The following is a 22608-nucleotide window of genomic DNA, read 5'->3' on the forward strand; positions in this document are numbered from 1 at the left end:
GTGGAACCACCTCCACTAGGGCAAGAACTGTGCTGGGTACAAGGGGAAAGAAAGTAAGAACTCAGAGGTGGGCTGGGAGCTTTGGAACATTCAACATTAAAGCACGGTTACCCAACACGGTTTTGAGGTTGTGAACATAGATGACGGCGCTGTTGGAACCAGATGCGATCAGGTAGCCGAGGTCAGGCTGCGAGCCATGTGGGTGATTCCAGCGGATGGCATTCAGCAGTTTGTGGTGTGTCTGAATACTGCACAGCAATTTCAAACGAGGAGCCTGGAAGATCTCAATCGACCTAGAAGTGGCAGGATGGGAGGGGTGTGTAAAATACAGACAGGATAGCAAACCAACAGACACATAACAGGCCCCAACGGTGTGGATGGGTACAATTAAAAAGAGAGAACAGCAATGATTTAACGACGCAATAAAAAAAATCCTAATCACCACCCCCCACATTACATCAAAATGTTAGCAGAGCTATGAGCGAAATGCAAAGGAGTAGTGGGATCAGATGGATACTCTTTCAAAGGGCTGGTACAAGCATAAATGGGCCAAATGGCCTCCTTCCACACGGTGCAATTCGGTGAACCTACAACCGTTGGACGTCGATTAGGGTCCCGTTTACACTTTTCCCCACGGATACAGTTGTTCTACACTCGGCATACATCAGCCGTTCCTTCACTGTGGCTGGGTCAGAGTCCAGGAAGTCCCTCCCTAACAGCACAGTGGGTGCACCTACACCACATGGACAGCAGCGTTTCCAGAAGGCGGCTCACCACCATCTTCTCAAGGGGCAAATAGGGCTGGGCAATAAATGCAGGCGTGGCCAGCGACACACACATCCCATGGAGGAATGACAAAACGCAATGAGCTATCAACCAACCATCCACAATCTCACTGAATGTAGGGGCAGGCAGCAGAGTGGCAGACTCCTGCACCTAATTCCTATGTTTTGAGAGAGCTGGTTTCAATTCATAATCTCTTCAAAAGAGTAAGTCTTCATTCAGAGAATAAAACGCTGCATTTATTCTCAATGTTGGCGTTGCTGACACAGATACCTGGTGTCGGTGTGGGACTGGAGTCACATAACAGGACAGATGGTACAGGATTAAAACACTGAACTAAAGCAAAGGGGGCGTTTGCGGCCACACACTGCCTGCCTCAGACATGCCCCTGTACCGAATTACACTGGAGCCCACCACGTGGGCAAGTGCTGCAGCCATTATTGCGACTGTGCAATCCCAACGAGACTCGCATGTGCCAGTTTGTATGTAATAAGGAGCCAGCCCGTGTATTTGGGAGAAAGGTAAGCAAGGGCACGCATTGCAGACCCGTCGCGTACAGCGGGATGCTCACGTTTAACGGCCGAGGTATTAGTGAGCCAGCTGGACATTTATGACGTTGCAACAACTTTGTGGTCAGGTTAACCGATAACCGTCTTTCTACTTACAGACGTTAGACTTTTGGAAACTGATTTTAAATGTTCAAACTGCCACGTCGAAATTGGAGCCAAATTCTCAAGGTTACTAATCCCAGTAAAATAATCATGGAGCCCGTTTTCGATATCTTCCCAACTTGGAACAACCGTTCCTTCACTGTCACTGGGCGAAAATCCTGGAACCCCTCTCCCCTAACAGCACTGTGGGTGTACCTACAGCTCAGGGGCTGCATTCAATGAGGCTTCCACCTTCTCAAGGGCAATTAGGGATGGGCAATAAATGCTGGTCTAACCAACGTGCCGAGAAGGCTCGGTGAAGGTAACAGGAGCAAGCACAATTTGTTTCCATATAAAGGATAAAAACAGATCGATAAATATGGTATTATTATCTCACCCATCATCATTCCCAATAGCCAGGGTTTCACCATCAGGTTTCCAGTTCAGCTCACTGCGACCTGGAAGTTTATGCTAATGGGAGCAGGGAAGTAATAAAGAGGAAGAATTTATCAACAAAAGTTCAGTGAACATCTATTCTCTCCCATGAGCCTGGACGAGAGCAGCTCCAACAACACTCAGGAAACTCTACACCAGTGTTTTTCAAACTTTTTTTCCGGGGACCCATTTTTACCAACCGGCCAACCTTCGGGACCCAATCCGGCCGACCTTCGCAACCCACGCTGGCCGACCTTCGCGACCCACGCCGGCCGACCTGCGCGACCCACGCCGGCCGACCTTGGCGACCCACCATTTTCTCTTACCTTGTTTTGTTGCTGACAAAAATGAGAGAAATGGTTTTGGGTCCCTTTGGCCCCCCCGAACTTGGGGGAAAAAAAAGGCTGCGACCATATAAATAAAAATGCGGCCGCACTGCACATGCGCACCGATGATCGGGCACGCAGTGCGGCCCCATTTTTAAATCTGTTCCTGGCCATTTTGAAGGCCGCCGCAGCCGGCATTATTAAAAGCCGACTGCTGTGGTTGTTGCGCGCGGATTTGCCTGATAGGGAGCACCACGATGGACGGCTCCGCGACCCTCCCGACACCCGCCCGCGGGTCGTGCCCCGGAGTTTGACAATGCCTGCTCTACACCATCCAGGGCAAAGCAGCCCGCCTGATTGGCACCCCATATGTCACCTTAAACATTTGCCCCCTCCACCATTGACGCACGGTAGCAGTTGTGTGCACCATCTACAGGATGCACTGCAGTAACTCACCAAGGTTCCTTCAACAGCACCTTCCAAACCTGCGACATCTATCATCTTGAAGGACAAGGGCAGCAGATGCCTGGGAACCCCACCACCCGCAAGTTCCGCGCCAAGTCACTCACTTATTATAAAATTATTAGGGGTATAGATAGGGTGAACAGTTGGAGGCTTTTTCCCAGGTCGGAAATGGTAATTACAAGGGGGCACAAGTTAGTTCAAAGTGAGGGGGGAAAAGGTTGAAATGAAAAAAAAAAAAAAAGAAAATGGCTTATTGTCACAAGTAGGCTTCAATGAAGTTACTGTGAAAAGCCCCTAGTCGCCACATTCCGGCGCCTGTTCGGGGAGGCTGTTACGGCTCAGTGGAGATGTGTGGGGGAATTTACACAGAGGGTGGTGGTGGCCTGGAATGCACGGCCAAGTGAGGTGGTTGAGGTAGATACGTTAGAGACTTTTAAGACTTATCTGGATAAGCACATGGAAAGGGGGGGGGGAAAGAGAAGAGAAGGTTACAGGCGGTTGGTCTGGATAGGACACATGAACACAGAACATAGAACAATACAGCGCAGTACAGGCCCTTCGGCCCACGATGTTGCACCGAAACAAAAGCCATCCAACCTACACTATGCCATTATCATCCATATGTTTATCCAATAAACTTTTAAATGCCCTCAATGTTGGCGAGTTCACCACTGTAGCAGGTAGGGCATTCCACGGCCTCACTACTCTTTGCGTAAAGAACCTACCTCTGACCTCTGTCCTATATCTATTACCCCTCAGTTTAAAGTTATGTCCCCTCGTGCCAGCCATATCCATCCGCGGGAGAAGGCTCTCACTGTCCACCCTATCCAACCCCCTGATCATTTTGTATGCCTCTATCAAGTCTCCTCTTAACCTTCTTCTCTCCAACGAAAACAACCTCAAGTCCATCAGCCTTTCCTCATAAGATTTTCCCTCCATACCAGGCAACATCCTGGTAAATCTCCTCTGCACCCGCTCCAAAGCCTCCACGTCCTTCCTATAATGCGGTGACCAGAACTGTACGCAATACTCCAAATGCGGCCGTACCAGAGTTCTGTACAGCTGCAACATGACCTCCCGACTCCGGAGCTCAATCCCTCTACCAATAAAGGCCAACACTCCATAGGCCTTCTTCACAACCCTATCAACCTGGGTGGCAACTTTCAGGGATCTATGTACATGGACACCTAGATCCCTCTGCTCATCCACACTTTCAAGAACTTTACCATTAGCCAAATATTCCGCATTCCTGTTATTCCTTCCAAAGTGAATCACCTCACACTTCTCTACATTAAACTCCATTTGCCACCTCTCGGCCCAGCTCTGCAGCTTATCTATATCCCTCTGTAATCTGCTACATCCTTCCACACTATCGACAACACCACCGACTTTAGTATCGTCTGCAAATTTACTCACCCACCCTTCTGCGCCTTCCTCTAGGTCATTGATAAAAATGACAAACAGCAACGGCCCCAGAACAGATCCTTGTGGTACTCCACTTGTGACTGTACTCCATTCTGAACATTTCCCATCAACCACCACCCTCTGTCTTCTTTCAGCTAGCCAATTTCTGATCCACATCTCTAAATCACCCTCACTCCCCAGCCTCCGTATTTTTTGCAATAGCCTACCGTGGGGAACCTTATCAAACGCTTTGCTGAAATCCATATACACCACATCAACTGCTCTACCCTCGTCTACCTGTTCAGTCACCTTCTCAAAGAACTCAATAAAGGTTTGTGAGGCATGACCTACCCTTCAATGACCTATCAATCTATCTCTTGATCATTTGGTGAATTCAGAATTATAAATGTTTTCCGTTGTGAATGTAAACCTGATGTGCTTCTGGTAAAAGGTGTTTTAAGTCTTCTGGATGTTAAAAGGAAGTTATTAAGGATTACTTAGTGTTGTATTCTTTGGGGGTTGTATTTGAATTGATGGTTGCTAAGATGTTCACTGTATGTTTTAAAAAGGTTAACTTGAGTTCATAGAATAAACATTGTTTTGCTTTAAAAAATACTTTTCAATTTCTGCTGTACCACACCTGTAGAGTGGGCCGTGTGCTCCCCGTGCCACAATCTATTAAACGCTGTGGGTCAGGTGAACTCCATGATACACTTTGTGGTTCTCTAAACCCTGGCCCATAACTCAAGGTGCTATGGAAATGCATGTTTTCCTCGTTCTCTTTAAAGATTGGTCCAAGGCTTTTAATTTACAGATTATGCAATCTGGATAAAAGTGTAAACACCGATCCCAAAGTAACCCGTGTCCTTCCCGAGGTTGATCATGTTTTATTGAAGCGACTGGCGTCACACCTACCGTGATTCCATTAGTCTCTCGGATTAACCGGTTAATGTCCTGGGCATCGGCTGCCAGCTTCCAGGGGTTGTGCTGGAGGATAATGCCCTCGCCCGCACAGCTGTACAACATCATACCCGGTCCGTCGCCATCCCCACCTGGCAAAGAGAGAAACCCAGAGACCACGCGTCAAGTGTCAGCAGCCAGGTAAGGGCCAATTGCATCGAGCTACGGAGCGGGACTCACCAGTGGTAATGGGGGGCAACGGGGAACCCCAGGCCAGGGCGTAAACAGTCTTCCTGTGGTAGGAGCTGGAAATCTGAGGCGGCCTGTAAGGAATCAGGGCAGATTAACATCCAGTGCGGAAAGTAAACAGTACATCCGGAATACTAGAGGAAGGAGGTCTTACTGCATAATATAGGTAAGGCCGCATTGCAATCTACATGGAAGAATACACTTGCTATGGAGAAGGAGCAACAAAGGATCACGGACATACCCCGAGAACAGACAGTTGTCGTTAGAGTATAGGTGGAGTAGAAAGGGTCTAAATTCACTGGGGTTCAGAAGAATGAGGGGGGGGGCCATTCAAGACTGGGACGAGGAGCAGTTCCTTCATCCTCGGAGTCCTCCACCCCGGAGCCGAGGTTGCTCACGTTGGCAAGGATGGTCACGGTGGCACAGTGGTTAGCACCGCTGCCTCACAGCGCCAGGGTCCCGGGTTCGATTCCGGCCTCGGGTGACTGTCTGTGTGTGGAGTTTGCACTTTCTCCCAGTGTCTGCGTGAGTTTCCTCCGGGTGCTCCGGTTCCCTCCGCCCAAAGATGTGCAGGTTAGGTGGGGTTACGGGGATAGGCCGGGGGAGAGGAGTGGGTTCGGCGCTCTTTTGGAGGGTCCGTGCAGACCAGGCGGGCCAAATGGCCTTCTTCTGCACTGCATTGACTCTATGACAGAGAGAGAGATCGACGGAATCCTGGACGCTGAAGGGTATCACAGAAATGGGGATGGGGTTGGAACGTGGAGTGGAGATCAAAGATTAGCCATGATCTTATTTGAACGGCGGAGCAGGCTCGAGGTGCCAGATGATCTACCCGTGCTCTTACGGAGCAAGAGAATATGAAGGAAGCTAGGATCATTGGAAAGCAGGATCAGGATCTCTGGCTGCAGTGGCCCCTCCCCTGCCGCTCTGTTGGGAGTTGGTTTCTCTTTGGACGAGGCGCTCAGCTGAAGCCCCCATCTTGCGCCCGCCTTTAGGTGACCACTATTTTGCAACTAGTGCGGTCAATGCTTGCCCCTTAAGCAACACCCAAAACACAGATTGCATAGTCGTCATCTCATTACTGCTTACGGGAGCCTGCTGTGCACAAATTGGCTCCGGTGCTTCCTACGTTATGACACGAGGGCACACTACAAAATCATTGCCTAATAGACAGAAAGGAAAACTTGTAATTGGACCTCTTGCCCAGGAGACATCAGGAAGTACAGCACATTCCCATAACAGCCTCCCCGAACAGGCGCCGGAATGTGGCGACTAGGGGCTTTTCACAGTAACTTCATTTGAAGCCTATTTGTGACAATAAGCGATTTTCATTTCATTTTTCACATTGATGTAATGTAGAAAACAGAGCAGCCAACGTGCACACAGCAAACGCTCACAAAACAACAATGTGACATGACCGAATCGACTGTTTTCTAAGTGATATTGGTTGACGGTCAGGTCACCAGGGAGAATTTCCCTGCTCGCTTCCGAACAAGTGGCTGTGGGATCTTTAAAATGCCAATCTGACGGAAGACGAGGCCCTCGGTTTAATGTTTCCATGAAAGGACTGCATCTCCAACAGTGCAGCACTCCCGCAGCGCTGAGCTGGGACCGTCAGCCGAGATTTTTTAATACTCAGATCCTGGAGTGGGGTTTGAAACCACAACCGCCTGATTCAGAGGCAAGAGCCACGCCTGAAGTTCCCGCCAAGAGCGTTGAAATATCCTGAGGTAGCGAAAGGGAGCTCCGTAAATCTCCGTCATACTTACTTGTTTGAATAAATGTCAAAAATGCCAACTTTTCCATCTTCGGTTCCAAATGCCAATGTGCCCTCCTTGGTCAGATGCCAACACAACTGCAACAAACCAAACACACCGAGTTAAAGTTCTCTCTCATCGGAGGTGGGTGCCCCTGGTTGGACCAGCCTTTCTTGCCCACCCCTCATTGCCCTCGAACCGAGGAGCTCGCGCGGCCATTTTAGAGGCGTGTGGCTGCGATGCGCACTGAGAATGTTGTCCAGAGTCACATCTGCTGCCAATGCCCCGACCTGGGATGTCTCCAGGACATCTTGTGGAATAGTTTGTTCTCAAAGGGGGCGTTAGTTACACAAAGCTCATGGCAGCAGCAGCAATTCCTCAAGATAGAAGACAAGGGTCATCACCTCCGGGAAGCAAGGGCCCAGGGCCCACCCATGTCAGCCACCAACCCTGCCCCCAACGCAAGACAAAGAAAAGCCCTTAGTCCCAGTAGCATCGCTACCCCTCCCCATAAACCGGAAAAGAGCTTACCAGAAAAAAAATGACTCGCTCCTCTCTTGCCCCACCCCCCTCCCCTCACCCAAACAAACAACCCAGGCTCACTGAACCCTGTCCAAACAGGTCCAACAAGCCACAGCCCCTCCAGCCCCTCACCCCACCTCCCTCCCGTTCACCAGCTACAACTTCGACAGCCAAGCTAAGAGCTGGCATCGCCTTTGGTTTTGTTATTTTCCCGCTGTGCTAGATTCCGATCGCTTTGTGAGACCCGGAGCTCCAGCCACCCGTGGAGTGGATGAACTCTGGTGAGTGAGAACCTCACCAATCAGGGGTCCACAGTGGTCCCTCCCGCCATCGGCGACAGTCCGTAGCACCAGTTCTTTACACCAATCGGGTTGGGCTTATCACTCACTCTCTCCCGTGCTGTGGTAACTCTGCAGTGAAAACTGGAATGTCCTTTTCAGGGTGCAAGCCTAGGGCGGCACGGTAGCACAAGTGGTTAGCACTGCGGCTTCACAGCGCCAGGGTCCCAGGTTCGATTCCCCGCTGGGTCACTGTCTGTGCGGAGTCTGCACGTTCTCCCTGTGTCTGCGTGGGTTTCCTCCGGGTGCTCCGGTTTCCTCCCACAGTCCAAAGACGTGCAGGTTAGGTGGATTGGCCGTGATAAATGACCCCTTAGTGTCAGGGTTGGGAGAGGTTATTGGGTTACGGGGATAGGGTGGGAGTGAGGGCTGAAGTGGGTCGGTGCAGACTCGATGGGCCGAATGGCCTCCTTCTGCACTGTATGTTCTATGTTCTAACCCTGGGCGATATTTCTGGAGACCGTGGGCTGCCCAAACATCGGGGCCCAGCCTTTTGACCTCCCTAGCTGGTTCCACGCAGATCACCATGCCTGGCTACGGTTTAGTGGCAAAGCAGTTGCCGGAAAGATGGCACATTTAGACATCTGGGGGAGGCGGTGGCGTAGTGGTATTGTCGTTGGGACTAGTTAACCAGAGACCGGGTAATGCTCCGGGGACCCCGGTTCAAATCCCACCACAAATCTGGAATTAAAAGTCTAATAATGACCATGAAACCGTTGCTGCAAAAACACATCTGGTTCGCTAATGTCCTTCAGGGAAGGAAATCTGCCGTCCTTACCCCTGTCTGGCCTACATGTGACTCCAGACCCACAGCAATGTGGTTGACTCTTAACTGCCCACTCGAGGGAAATTAGTAATGGGCAACAAATGTTGGCACAGCCTGCGACGCCCACGTCACATAAACAAATGAAAAGTCTGTCTTTGGACTCCATTCCAGACTTTTGTCAGGGTTTACTCCTGTGGTGCTGGGACAAGGGGGAAAGGACACACAGGCCGCAAGCAGGAACTGCCAAATAAGGCCCGAGCTGAAATCCATACCGCCCATCTGCCGGAGCACAAGATAGAAAAGTCTGAGAACTCAAACTTCTTAGTTACCCCGCTGTTACCAGACTCCTGAATGACCCCCTTATGGACAGGACTGATCTCTCCACACATCTTCTTTACTATGTAGCACGACACTATGGGCAGCACGGTAGCACAAGTGGATAGCACTGTGGCTTCACAGCGCCAGGGTCCCAGGTTCGATTCCCAGCTTGGGTCACTATCTGTGCGGAGTCTGCACGTTCCCCCCCCCCCGGGTGTCTGCGTGGGTTTCCTCCGGGTGCTCCGGTTTCCTCCCACAATCCAAAGACGTGCAGGTTAGGTGGATTGGCCATGCTAAGTTGCCCCTTAGTGACCAAAAAAAAGGTTAAATGGGGTTATTGGGTTACGGGGATAGGGTGGAAGTGAGGGCTTAAGTGGGTCGGTGCAGACTCGATGGGCCGAATGGCCTCCTTCTGCACTGTATGTTCTATGTAAATCTATGTACACTCTGTATGCTTCACCCGATGTCTGAGTCTATGTATTTACATTGTGTATTTATGTATATCCTATGCTTTTCACGTATGGAACGATCTGCCTGGACTGTACGCAGAACAATACTTTTCACTGTATCGCGGTACACGTGACAATAAATCAAAATCAAAGTCAACAGATGGTGGAATTTATAGATCACCCCGCCGTGAGTTTTGCGGCGGAGGAGGCGGCCCGCCACCGGGATCTACCGACCCCTCGCCGCTGGGAAACACGTGTGCCGGCGTGGGACCAGAATCTCCTGCCGGTGTGACCAGCCGGTAAATCCCGGCCAGATAACTTATCATCACTATATGGAACTTAGTCAACACCCACTTACAGTGGTTATCATGTTTTACACAAAAAGGTCAAAAGACCATGCTATGAATATGTAACTAATACCGAGGCGGACGTTGTCAGCTTTGCAGCAGGATGAACAATGAGGCCATCAGATTCCATAACGGGCTAATAGCAGGTCAGAGACGAGTGTTTCAGAGGACAGTAAATCCTGATTGATTCACCCTGGCTGAACAGGAGTATCCTGTTTATTCCCATGAATGAGTTTAAGTCTTGATGGGACAATAGACCTTCAGCCAGGTGTGGGTGTCTCAATGTGAGCAAAACCTGGATAAAAGGAAGGACATCAGAGCATGTCATCAGTGACAACCCAGGAACCCCCAGGAGCAACCATTGCAGAAGAGGAGCCCTGAGAAGAAGATTTCCACACCGTGATCGTAGCCTGGCCAGCCCCCTTCAGTCTGGCGGGTAATACCTCCAGCTCAGCTGGGAGTCTGAGTAATACTGAGTTACAGTAAAAGAATCGGAGAATTGGGAATAAAAATCGGATAAAACCGTGAATCTGTTTCTGTCCTTTGTTCTTCTCATAAGGGCATGTGGGTAAAGAGACATGAATAATAAACTGGTCAAAGTGGCTGATAATTCACCAGACAACACTCCCCTCAGCCTTCAGCTCTCCCGAGGTATCCACAAGGCAGTGGGAGTATTCACCCATAGTTCAGAACTTGGTTGATGAGTGCCTTGGTCTGTGAGCATACATGTGGGCCTGCATACCAGCCCGTGAGAGAGCGAGCGAGACACCGCGCGCGGGACGAACTGCCAGATACTTACAGCTGTGACCTTGGATTTGATGCCTTGCCAGAGAGTCTTGATGTCGTAGGCACTCTGGAGAGACAGGGTGTCCCACACCCTGATCATGCTGTCGCCGACACCAATAGCAAGCGAGCCGACATTCACAGGCGAGAACGCCAAGCTGTAGACAAAGCCACCAAGTGTAGGCTGCGTCCAGACACAATCCAGTGTATTCAGATCCCAACATTTCACCTGGGACACAAGAGAACAGCACTTAAATGGAGACAGGCACAGAGGAGGAGACATGAAGAAATAGGAGCTGGTTTAGTACAGGGTTCAGGGGCTGGTTTAGCACAGGGCTAAATCGCTGGCTTTGAAGGCAGACCAAGGCAGGCCAGCAGCACGGTTCAATTCCCGTACCAGCCTCCCCGAACAGGCACCGGAATGTGGCGACTGGGGGCTTTTCGCAGTGACTTCATTTGAAGCCTACTTGTGACAATAAGCCATTTTCATTTCATTTCATTTCATGAGTAGGCCATTCAGTCCCTCAAGCCTGCTCGGCCATTCAACTAGATCATGGCACATCATCTACCTCAATGCCATTTCTCACACTACCCCCAGATCCCTGGATATCTTTAATATCTAGAAACCTATTGATCTCGGTCACGTACAGACTCAATGACCGAGTCTCCACAGTCTCTGGGGTAGAGAATTCCAAAGATGCGCCACCCTAAGTGAAAACATTCCTTGTCTCAGTCCCAAGTGGCTATGGCTTATCCGGAGACTCTGCCCCAGGTTCTGTACAATGCACCCCCTCCCTCCCCAAGTCACCAACCAAAGTGGGTAACTTCACATTTTCCTCTTCCCTGCCTAGATTTGTGTCGTCAGTAAACTTGGAAATATTACATTTGGCCCCCACATCCCAATCATCGATATAGATTGTGAATCGCTGTGGTCCTATCACCGAACCTGGAGGTATCCCACTGGTCACAGCTTGTTAACCAGAGAATGATCCGTTTATTCCTACTCTTGGTTTTCTGTCCATTAACCGATTCGGAATTGATGCCAGTATATTAACACCGCCCCCCCGCCACAACCACCAACCCCCTACCCAGGTGCCTGAATTTTGGTTAGCAGCCAATCAACTTTCAGTCCCATTAATTTCTCCAGTACTATTTTTTAAGAATACTACATTTTTTCAGGCCACCTATCCTGTACATTTTTGGGTAGTGGGGGGGGGCGAAACCTTCGCAGACATCGGGAGACTGGGCAAACGTCACACGGACAGTGGCCCGGGGCCGGGATCGAACCTGGGACATCGGCGCCGTGAAGCAGCAGTGCTAACTACTGCACCACCGTGCTGCCCACTGGGTGAAATTTTCTGTGCCACTGACCGGTGGTGGGATCTTCTGGTCTTGCCCGTTGAATGCACCCCTGGCTAGACAGCAGGATTGGGAGATCTCGCCTTTTTCTTATCCCCATTCAAAATTCTCCCGTCTCTGCCTGGCCAGGCCCATGTTGGTGAGAGAGACAATAAACCAGAACTGGCAGTGTTCCTGTTTAAGAGATACTGCTGAAACGTTGTAAACAGAACCCTTGTTAATTGTTGATGCAAACAGTTGCAAGCAGCGGTCAGTGAAGGATGGTCAGGGTAAAGGGCGGGGGCTGTATAACAAACTGAATCATCAATTACAATGACAGATGTATAAAGTGGCTGGGATGCTTGTGCGCAGCAAGACACATCTGGACCGACTGCGTTCTGAGAGAGGGAGACAAGTGGAGCAGTTTTGAAATGATTTGAAGGACTCACGTCTCGGTCCATTGAGGTCGAGAGCAGGAGCTCGCTGTTATCCTGGAGACAGACTGAGCTCAGGTTGAAGACGATCCTGCTGTGGTTCTGTCCTTCCGATGATGACCCCAGCAGTGTCCACTTCTGCTTCCCTGACTTAGTCAGATCCCAGAGCAGCAGCTCCCCACTGCAAAGAAAGACAATCGAGATCCACCAAAATCGAGAGCACAGAATCAGGCCATTCTGCCCAACTGGTATATGCTGGCCTCCTCTCACCCTTCAATATATCCCTCTATTGGTGGTGGCACAGTTATTGTCAGTGGCCTGGAAATCAAGTAATGTTCTGGGGGCCCAGGTTTCACTCTCACAGCAGACAGTGAAATTGGAATGCAATGAAAATCTGGAATTAAAATTCTTATGTGACCATGGAAATATTGTATTTTGTCACAATAACCCATCACTGCCTTCCTTACTGCCTTGAAACCTGCCTTCCTTACCGGGTCTGGCGAGCTTCCCCTTAAAAGCAATCAATACCATTCACTATTTCACAAAAAATACATTTAGAGTACCCAATTCTTTTTTTCCCCCCATTTAAGGGGCAATTTAGCGTGACCAATCCACCTCCCCTGCACATCTTTGGGTTGTGGGGGTAAGGCCCACGGGGAGAATGTGCAAACTCCACACGGACAGTGGCCCGGGGCCAGACAATAAAAATTTCTTCTGGATTTCTTAACATTGGCGGCCTCTAATTCTGGTCTCCCACACAAAAGTGAAAGCATCTTCACATCCAGCCGGCCAAACCCTTGCAGAAATGTAAAAGACCTATCAGGTCAGCCTTCGCTTCCTCAGAGATGGGGAGCCAAAATTTCACTTTGATATGGATTGCAATGAATCTCACAATCTTATTGAACAGTGGAGCAGGCCAGACAGCCTACTCCGGATGTTCGTATGACCGTGCTTCCACAGGCAGCGCATTCCAGATCCTAACAACTCGCTGAAGAACAATATTTTGCCATGTTGCACCATTTAAAATCGCCGGAAAAAACACAGGTTCAGGAGATCTGGAGAGTTTGAAATATCACTAGTTGGAGGGGCAGCACAGTGCGTTAAGTTCCTCCATAATTCTATTAACCTTTGGGATTTTATTTTTCTCGACCAGTTTAATGGAATGAGTGTCAATGACAAGGGCCAGCGCTTGCTACCCATCGGAGTGGCTGGCTAGGCCATTTCGGAGGGCAGTATTGCTGCTGGTCTGTAGTCACATGTAGGCCAGACCAGGTAAGGACGGCAGATTTCCTTCCCTAAAAGGACATTACTGAACCAGATGGCTTTTTACAACAATCGATGGTAGTTTCGCAGTCACTAGCGTTGTATTCTCGATTTAATTGACTTTGCCATGGCGGGGTTCGAACACGTGACCATGTGCAATAGCCTGGGCCTTTGGATTAGTAATCCAGTGACATTACCATGTCGTCGTTGTCGCCGCCACCTCCCCCGCTCGCCCGCCCCCCCCCCCCCCCCCGTTTCCTCCATCAACTCCTTAAACTCATTTCAAAAACCTCAATTTGGATTTTAACAGCATCTTTAACATAAAAGAACATTCAAAGGCGTTTCACAGGAACATTCCTAAGCAAAGAGTGCCGGCGAGCAGTGTCAGGAGGTATTAAGACAGGTGATCAAAAGGTTCAAAGCTTAAGGAGTGTCTGAAGGAGGAAGGTGAGGCGCAAAGCGAGGCGGAGTGGTCGAGGGAGGGGATTCCAGAGATTGAAACCAAGGCCACCAAATGGTGCAGCGCCCGTTATTGGGAATGGACAAGAGGGCAGAATAAGGTAGCTCGGAGGATTGTGGGTCTGGCAGACTTTACAGGGACCGGGAGAGCCGAGGCTATGGACGGGTTTGAAATCAAGGATCTGAATTTTAAGTCAAGACACTGCTTAAGCGGGAGCCTAGGAAGGTCAGAGAGCACGGGGGGGGAACAGTTCGACGAGATGACCCACCAAGCGCATGGGGAACACTGATCAACCATAAACTAGCGCTGCACATTGTTCCATGCTTGCTACATTATAAACTGACACATAATCGGCTGGCGTAACAGATCAGGAAACGGAGGGGAGCCCCTTTACCCAAAGCTGCTGGAAATCAGTTGAGTGACACGGGTTCGGGACCAAAGCACAGTCAGCCAAATCCGTTCCTTGATTCCCAGGTCAGTCCCTCCTCGGCGCTTCAGCGACGGCAACTTCAGAGTCATCACACCTGGAAGGAAAGGAAAGCATTCAAGATTCTCCTTAGTCAGTTGCTGGGAAGCATCTGGGGGAGTTTTACATTAGAGGCGCTATATAAATGCAAGCTACTGTTGTTGCTCTGCACAAGGCTCATTGGTCCAAGTGCGAAGCTTCCAATGACATCATTACCAAAAGAATCAAGTGTACCAGTGACAATGCTGTACTATTGGGCTGTTGAGAATCTTGACACATTATTTAATTCACTTTCAAGTAAGGGATGAACCTGCATTTCTATCGAGTCTTTGGTGACCTCAGGAGATCCCAAAGCAATTGTCACCACTATCTTAATATGGGAAATGAGAGAGTCAATTTGTGCACAGCAAGCTCCTGTGATCAACAATGTGATAATAACCAGAGGCTGTGTTATGATGCTGGTCTCAGATTTATCATTAACAATTGATCAATTGCTGTTTGAGAAAGATAATCCCAAGTTTCTAGCACCCTTTGTGTGTTCAAATGTTTCTTCATTTCATTCCTGAAAAGGTTGGGTTCTAATCTTTAGACGCCGACCTTTCCAGGAACGATGTGGGCGTTGCTGGCTGGACCAGCATCTGTTGCCCATCCCGAATTGCTCGGCCATTTCAGACGTCAGTCAAGAGGTCACCCACATTGCTGTGGGTCTGGGAGTCACATGTAGGCCAGACCAGGTAAGGACGGCAGACTTCCTTCCCTAAAGGGCAGGTTAGGTGGATTGGCCACGTGAAAATTGCCCCTTAGTGTTCAAACATGAGGTGGGGTTACAGGGAGTGAACCTGGGTGGAGTGTTCTTCCGGAGGGTTGGTGCAGACTCGATGGGCCGAATGGCCTTCTTCTGCACTGTAGGGATTCTATGAATAGTTTCATAGTCATCATTGGATTCCAGATGTCTACTGAATTTAAAATTGGGCGGGGTGGTGGCACAGTGGCTAGCACTGCTGCCTCTCAGAGCCAGGGACTCGAGTTCAATTCCGGCCTTGGGTAACCGTGTGGTTTGCTCATTCTCCCAGTGTCTGCATAGATTTCTTCCCACAGTGCATAGATGTGCAGGTTAGTTGGATTGGCCATGCCGAATTGCCCCTTAGTGTCCAAAGATGTGCAGGTTAGGTTAAGGGATTATTGGGATCGAGCGGGGGAATGGGCTTGGGTGCAGTGCTCTTTCAGAGGTTCGGTGCAGTCTCGGATGGTCCGAATGGCTTCCTTCTGCGCTGTAAGGATTTTATGAAATCCCACCATCTGCCTTGGTGAGATTCGAACGTGGGATCCCAGAGAAATTCCTGGATTAAGAGTCCAGTGAAAAAAACGACAATACCACTGCCTCCCAACTTCACGACACTTGAAATTATCTCTGCACCCAGACACCCTAATTGCACCTCCACCGTTTGCGTTTTCACCATTCAGAAAGACTCCTATTCTAACCCTTTTAGGTCACTGGTAACCTCACATTTGCCTGCACTAAAATCCATCCATTTAATCTATCGACACCTCGTTAGAACTTTATGCTTCATCTACACTGTTTAGACGGTCATGTGAGAGTACCTTTAAGAAATGGGTGTTTATTAGTGATGTCAGAGCGCGGGTGGAGCTGGGCTGTCTGTCAGCTTTTTACTTTCATTTTAGGCTGTTTGCTGCAGGGTGTGTTTTAGTTTTGTTTGCAGTGTTGGAGCTGAAGCCAGACTGAGCAGGTGTACTGTTGATTTCTCTGCCATGAAAAGACTATCTCTTGATCATTTGGTGAATTCAGAATTATAAATGTTCTCCGTAGTGAATGTAAACCTAATGTGCTTCTGTTAAAAGGCGTTTCTTTTGTCTTCTGGATGTTGTTTGGGAGGTTATTAAGGATTACTTAGTGTTGTATTCTTTGGGGGTTGTATTTGATTTACTGGTTGCTAAGATGTTCACTGTATGTTTTAAAAAGGTTGACTTGAGTTCATAGAATAAACATTGTTTTGCTGTAAAAAGTACTTTTCCATTTCTGCTGTCCCACACCTGTAGAGTGGGCCGTGTGCTCCCCATACCACAATCTATTAAAAGTTGTGGGTCAGGTGAACTCCATGATACACTTTGGGGTTCTCTAAACCCTGGCCCATAACAACACCGACCTTTACCATTCACCGGAGGAAGGAGCCATGCTCCGAAAGCTAGTGATTTGAAACAAACCTGTTGGATTTTACCTGGTGTTGTAATACTTCTTACTGTGCCCAACCCAGTCCAACGCTGGCCTCGCCACATCATACCCACCTTCATGTCATCAGCCATTCTCGATTTGTGACACCGAAGGGAGCTCATACCAGGGTGAATGGTTCCTTAGAGACAGTGAAATCTTTTGCTCAACTCCATACTTTTACATTAAAAAAAAGTCAAGAACAAATTACAGGGGAAGTGAAAATCACCTTTTCCATTTGTAGAGTTCCAGATGCGGATTGTCTGGTCCCTGCTCCCTGATGCCAGGAAATAGTCCTTGGCAGTGTCCTCTTTTACAAGCTCGCCATTCAGCCCCTCCGTTTCTAGGAGACAGACAAAATATTATCAATCCAAATTTACGTATGGTGAAACAAGATGAGGTGCAGTGATGAGAAATAAAATTGTATCGAATCTGAAACCTAATATCCCAGGACAGGTACAGCATGGGGTTAGACACAGAGTAAAGCTCCCTCTACACTGTCCCCATCAAACACTCACAGGACAGGTACAGCACAGGGTTAGATACAGAGTAAAGCTCCCTCTACACTGTCCCCATCAAACACTCCCAGGACAGGTACAGCACGGGGTTAGATACAGAGTAAAGCTCCCTCTACACTGTCCCCATCAAACACTCCCAGGACAGGTACAGCACGGGGTTAGATACAGAGTAAAGCTCCCTCTACACTGTCCCCATCAAACAGCCCCAGGACAGGTACAGCACGGGGTTAGATACAGAGTAAAACTCCCTCTACACTGTCCCCATCAAACACTCCCAGGACAGGTACAGCACGGGGTTAGATACAGAGTAAAGCTCCCTCTACACATCCCCATCAAACACTCCCAGGACAGGTACAGCACGGGGTTAGATACAGAGTAAAGCTCCCTCTCCACTGTCCCCATCAAACACTCCCAGGACACGTACTGCAAGGGATTAGATACAGAGTAAAGCCTCTTGACAGTGTTCCAACAATAAGCCTGGGCTCCAATCACAGCAGAACATTGTCTGCTGAAGTACAAAAATACAGAGTTTGGAACTGGGGCACATTCTAGATAGAAAAATGTAAAAGGCAGAAGTTACACTTTGGTTTGGTCAGACCTGCAGAGTATGGACAGTTCTGGTCTCCATATTGCAAAGTGGTTTTAGTTATTGGAGGGTTCAAAAAAGATTGAATATGCTGAAGCGTTTGTTCTCGGGAAAAGGGGAGGCCAAAGGTTAACCTGATAGAGGTCAATATCGCCATTGAAGGATTTGAATAACTTGCGAGGGAAACCAGGACTGGATGCCATCAAGATCAAATGGTCATTAATAAATCCAATAGGAATTCAGGAGAAACGTCTTTACCCAGAGAATGACAAAGAATGTGAGACTGGCTACTACGGGGGGGGGGTTAAGATAAATGGTTTAGATGCATTTAAAAAGCAAGCGAGACAAACACAAAAGGAATAGAAAGATAGTTATCACGTTAAATGGGATACGATGAAGTAAATGTAGAGCATAAACACGGTTTATGGATCAGTCCAAAAGGCCCATTTCTGTGTCGTACAGAAAATGCACAATGACCAGGTAAAGCAGTTCATTTCTGTTAAAACCCCTGTGCAGGTCCCAGGATTAGGACCATACGGTTTCACATGACCACCCTGGAATATGAAGTTCCCCTTTGAGGGGGCGAGGCTTCCCCTTTACAGGGAGAGCCTGAACCTGTGTAAAAGCCCCTACAAGGAGACCCTCGTTTGTTAATTTCTACTCATTGTCCATTCTGCTTACTGCGTATTCAATACGGGCGACGAGGATGCAGTGGAGCTGCTATCAGCACCCAGTCCACCTCATCGAGGCTTTGGGAGGCCCCACTACTAACCACCAAAATGCCGCATATTGGAAAGCTAGAACCTTTTAGTGCGGGTACAGACAATTGGGGGCAATACTAGGAACACGTTAAATATTTTTCGAATGAATGAGACTACGGGCATGAGACAAACACTGATGTATTGCTGATGGCTTGCGGAGGGCCTACCTACAGTGTAATAAGGAGGCGGATTGACCCGGACCTCCAGACACCCCATCGCTCGTCGCCCTGGTGGCCTCGTGGGGGAGCATTGGGACCCGAAACCATGGTTCATCGTGCACCGCTTCCAGTACCACACGGCTGCTCAGGCTCAGGCCCAAACCACGTTGGTGAATGACTTCCTGGCCCGACTCTGAAAAGTGGCCGAGACGTGCAAATTCCGAGCGACATTGAATGAGACACTCCGGGACCGTTTGGTGTGTGGATTTCGCGATGTGGCCACGCAATGGAAATTAGTAGCCGAGGCCCACCTGGACCTGCAAGTCGCGGTGGAGATAGCCATCTCCTGAGAAAACACCGAAGAAGGGGTCCAGGAACTCCGGGAAACGGCGGTCTCAGTCTGGGATGCCGAAGCGAGGGCCAATCACACTCGGCTAGAACAGAGGAAACCGGCCCACCGCAAGCGGGACATCAACCAGATGAACATGGGAATCCGTAAAAGAGGCCGGGAATGCCGCCGGACATTCTCCCCTGACAGCGAGAAACAGGAATACGACCACTGTCCAGCGGAGGCTGCGAGAGGCCGCAGAGACCAGGGACACAGGCTCCCCACGAGGATCTACCCGCCCGCCAACCCGAAAGGCGTGACCGCCCCCCACCTGACGGGGCTTACGATGTGAACGACGATGAAAGCACCTACCAGCAGTTACACTGCGTGGTTGCACCAAGAGTGGCGCCCATCCAGATCTCTCTGCAAATTATTGGGGACACAGTCTGCATGGAACTCGACACTGGGGCGGCATGACGGTAGTCAGTCGCCGTACATTCGGTCTGGCCTTCAAATCGCTGACCTTGTCGGACACCAACGTGAGATTGGCGACTTGGGAAACACTGGCAATAGCGGGCACTTCAACTGGTCCGGTCAATAATCGGCATGTCTTCCTCTGGTGTTGGTCCACTGGGGCGGTCCCAGCTTGCTGGGGCGACTGGTTACGCCACCTATGGTTAGATTGGCAGCGGGTGTGCCGTGTGCACCCACATGGCCCGGAAGGTGTTCGGACAATGTTTCCATCGATATTCCAGGGTGGCTTGGGCACCACAAAGGAGCTGTGGCCCGAATAAACGTGGACCCGATGGTTCAACGCAAGAAGCATCAGGAATAAGGTGGGTGAACTTAAGGCATGGATCGGTACTTGGGACTACGATGTGGTGGCCATCACGGAAACTTGGATAGAAGAGGGGCAGAAATGGTTGTTGGAGGTCCCTGGTTATAGATGTTTCAATAAGATTAGGGAGGGTGGTAAAAGAGGTGGGGGGGTGGCATTATTAATTAGAGATAGTATAACAGCTGCAGAAAGGCAGTTCGAGGAGTATCACCCTATTGAGGTAGTATGGGTTGAAGTCAGAAATAGGAAAGGAGCAGTCACCTTGTTAGGAGTTTTCTACAGGCCCCCCAATAGTAACAGAGATGTGGAGGAACAGATTGGGAAACAGATTTTGGAAAGGTGCAGAAGTCATAGGGTAGTAGTCATGGGCGACTTTAACTTCCCAAATATTGAGTGGAAACTCTTTAGATCAAATCGTTTGGATGGGGTGGTGTTTGTGCAGTGTGTCCAGGAAGCTTTTCTAACACAGTATGTAGATTGTCCGACCAGAGGAGGGGCAATATTGGATTTAGTACTGGGTAATGAACCAGGGCAAGTGATAGATTTGTTAGTGGGGGAGCATTTTGGAGATAGTGACCACAATTCTGTGACTTTCACTTTAGTAATGGAGAGGGATAGGTACGTGCAACAGGGCAAGGTTTACAATTGGGGGAAGGGTAAATACGATGTTGTCAGACAAGAATTGAACTGCATAAGTTGGGAACATAGGCTGGCAGGGAAGGACACAAGTGAAATGTGGAACTTGTTCAAGGAACAGGTGCTACGTGTCCTTGATATGTATGTCCCTGTCAGGCAGGGAAGAGATGGTCGAGTGAGGGAACCATGGTTGACAAGAGAGGTTGAATGTCTTGTTAAAAGGAAAAAGGTGACTTATGTAAGGCTGAGGAAACAAGGTTCAGACAGGGCATTGGAGGGATACAAGATAGCCAGGAGGGAACTGAAGAAAGGGATTAGGAGAGGTAAGAGAGGGCATGAACAATCTTTGGCGGGTAGGATCAAGGAAAACCCCAAGGCCTTTTACACATATGTGAGAAATATGAGAATGACTAGAGCGAGGGTAGGTCCGATCAAGGACAGTAGCGGGAGATTGTGTATTGAGTCTGAAGAGATAGGAGAGGTCTTGAATGAGCATTTTTCTTCTGTATTTACAAATGAGAGGGGCGATATTGTTGGAGAGGACAGTGTGAAACAGATTGGCAAGCTCGAGGAAATACTTGTCAGGAAGGAAGATGTGTTGGGCATTTTGAAAAACTTGAGGATAGACAAGTCCCCCGGGCCTGACGGGATATATCCAAGGATTCTATGGGAAGCAAGAGATGAAATTGCAGAGCCGTTGGCAATGATCTTTTCGTCCTCACTGTCAACAGGGGTGGCACCAGGGGATTGGAGAGTGGCGAATGTCGTGCCCCTGTTCAAAAAAGGAACTAGGGATAACCCTGGGAATTACAGGCCAGTTAGTCTTACTTCGGTGGTAGGCAAAGTAATGGAAAGGGTACTGAAGGATAGGATTTCTGAGCATCTGGAAAGACACTGCTTGATTAGGGATAGTCAGCACGGATTTGTGAGGGGTAGGTCTTGCCTTACAAATCTTATTGAATTCTTTGAGGAGGTGACCAAGCATGTGGATGAAGGTAAAGCAGTGGATGTAGTGTACATGGATTTTAGTAAGGCATTTGATAAAGTTCCCCATGGTAGGCTTATGCAGAAAGTAAGGAGACATGGGATAGTGGGAAATTTGGCCAGTTGGATAACGAACTGGCTAACCGATAGAAGTCAGAGAGTGGTGGTGGATGGCAAATATTCAGCCTGGATCCCAGTTACCAGTGGCGTACCGCAGGGATCAGTTCTGGGTCCTCTGCTGTTTGTGATTTTCATTAATGACTTGGATGAGGGAGTTGAAGGGTGGGTCAGTAAATTTGCAGACGATACGAAGATTGGTGGAGTTGTGGATAGTAAGGAGGGCTGTTGTCGGCTGCAAAGAGACATAGATAGGATGCAGAGCTGGGCTGAGAAGTGGCAGATGGAGTTTAACCCTGAAAAGTGTGAGGTTGTCCATTTTGGAAGGACAAATATGAATGCGGAATATAGGGTTAACGGTAGAGTTCTTGGCAATGTGGAGGAGCAGAGAGATCTTGGGGTCTATGTTCATACATCTTTGAAAGTTGCCACTCAAGTGGATAGAGCTGTGAAGAAGGCCTATGGTGTGCTCGCGTTCATTAACAGAGGGATTGAATTTAAGAGCCGTGAGGTGATGATGCAGCTGTACAAAACTTTGGTAAGGCCACATTTGGAGTACTGTGTACAGTTCTGGTCGCCTCATTTTAGGAAGGATGTGGAAGCTCTGGAAAAGGTGCAAAGAAGATTTACCAGGATGTTGCCTGGAATGGAGAGTAGGTCTTACGAGGAAAGGTTGAGGGTGCTTGGCCTTTTCTCATTAGAGCGGAGAAGGATGAGGGGCGACTTGATAGAGGTTTATAAGATGATCAGGGGAATAGATAGAGTAGACAGTCAGAGACTTTTTCCCCGGGTGGAACACACCATTACAAGGGGACATAAATTTAAGGTGAAAGGTGGAAGATATAGGAGGGATATCAGAGGTAGGTTCTTTACCCAGAGAGTAGTGGGGGCATGGAATGCACTGCCTGTGGAAGTAGTTGAGTCGGAAACATTAGGGACCTTCAAGCAGCTATTGGATAGGTACATGGATGACGGTAAAATGATATAGTGTAGATTTATTTG

At 49.0% G+C, this 22608-nt stretch overlaps 1 protein-coding gene across 1 annotated transcript in view; it reads right to left on the reverse strand.

Moving 5' to 3' along the window:
- The window catches only part of gemin5 (gem (nuclear organelle) associated protein 5), an 87910-nt gene that overhangs the window by 54243 nt on the left and 11059 nt on the right, over positions 1-22608 (reverse strand). The window contains exons 5-13 of the mRNA XM_072512741.1: positions 16910-17023; positions 14382-14511; positions 12280-12445; positions 10509-10721; positions 6982-7067; positions 5204-5286; positions 4979-5115; positions 1831-1904; positions 112-293 (exon numbers count right to left, since the gene is read on the reverse strand). Of these exons, the coding sequence (XP_072368842.1) occupies positions 112-293; positions 1831-1904; positions 4979-5115; positions 5204-5286; positions 6982-7067; positions 10509-10721; positions 12280-12445; positions 14382-14511; positions 16910-17023 (1185 nt within the window). The remainder of the gene's footprint in view (positions 1-111; positions 294-1830; positions 1905-4978; positions 5116-5203; positions 5287-6981; positions 7068-10508; positions 10722-12279; positions 12446-14381; positions 14512-16909; positions 17024-22608) is intronic.

Source organism: Scyliorhinus torazame, chromosome 7 (genome assembly GCF_047496885.1).
Source record: "Scyliorhinus torazame isolate Kashiwa2021f chromosome 7, sScyTor2.1, whole genome shotgun sequence".
Classification (NCBI taxonomy): domain Eukaryota; kingdom Metazoa; phylum Chordata; class Chondrichthyes; order Carcharhiniformes; family Scyliorhinidae; genus Scyliorhinus; species Scyliorhinus torazame.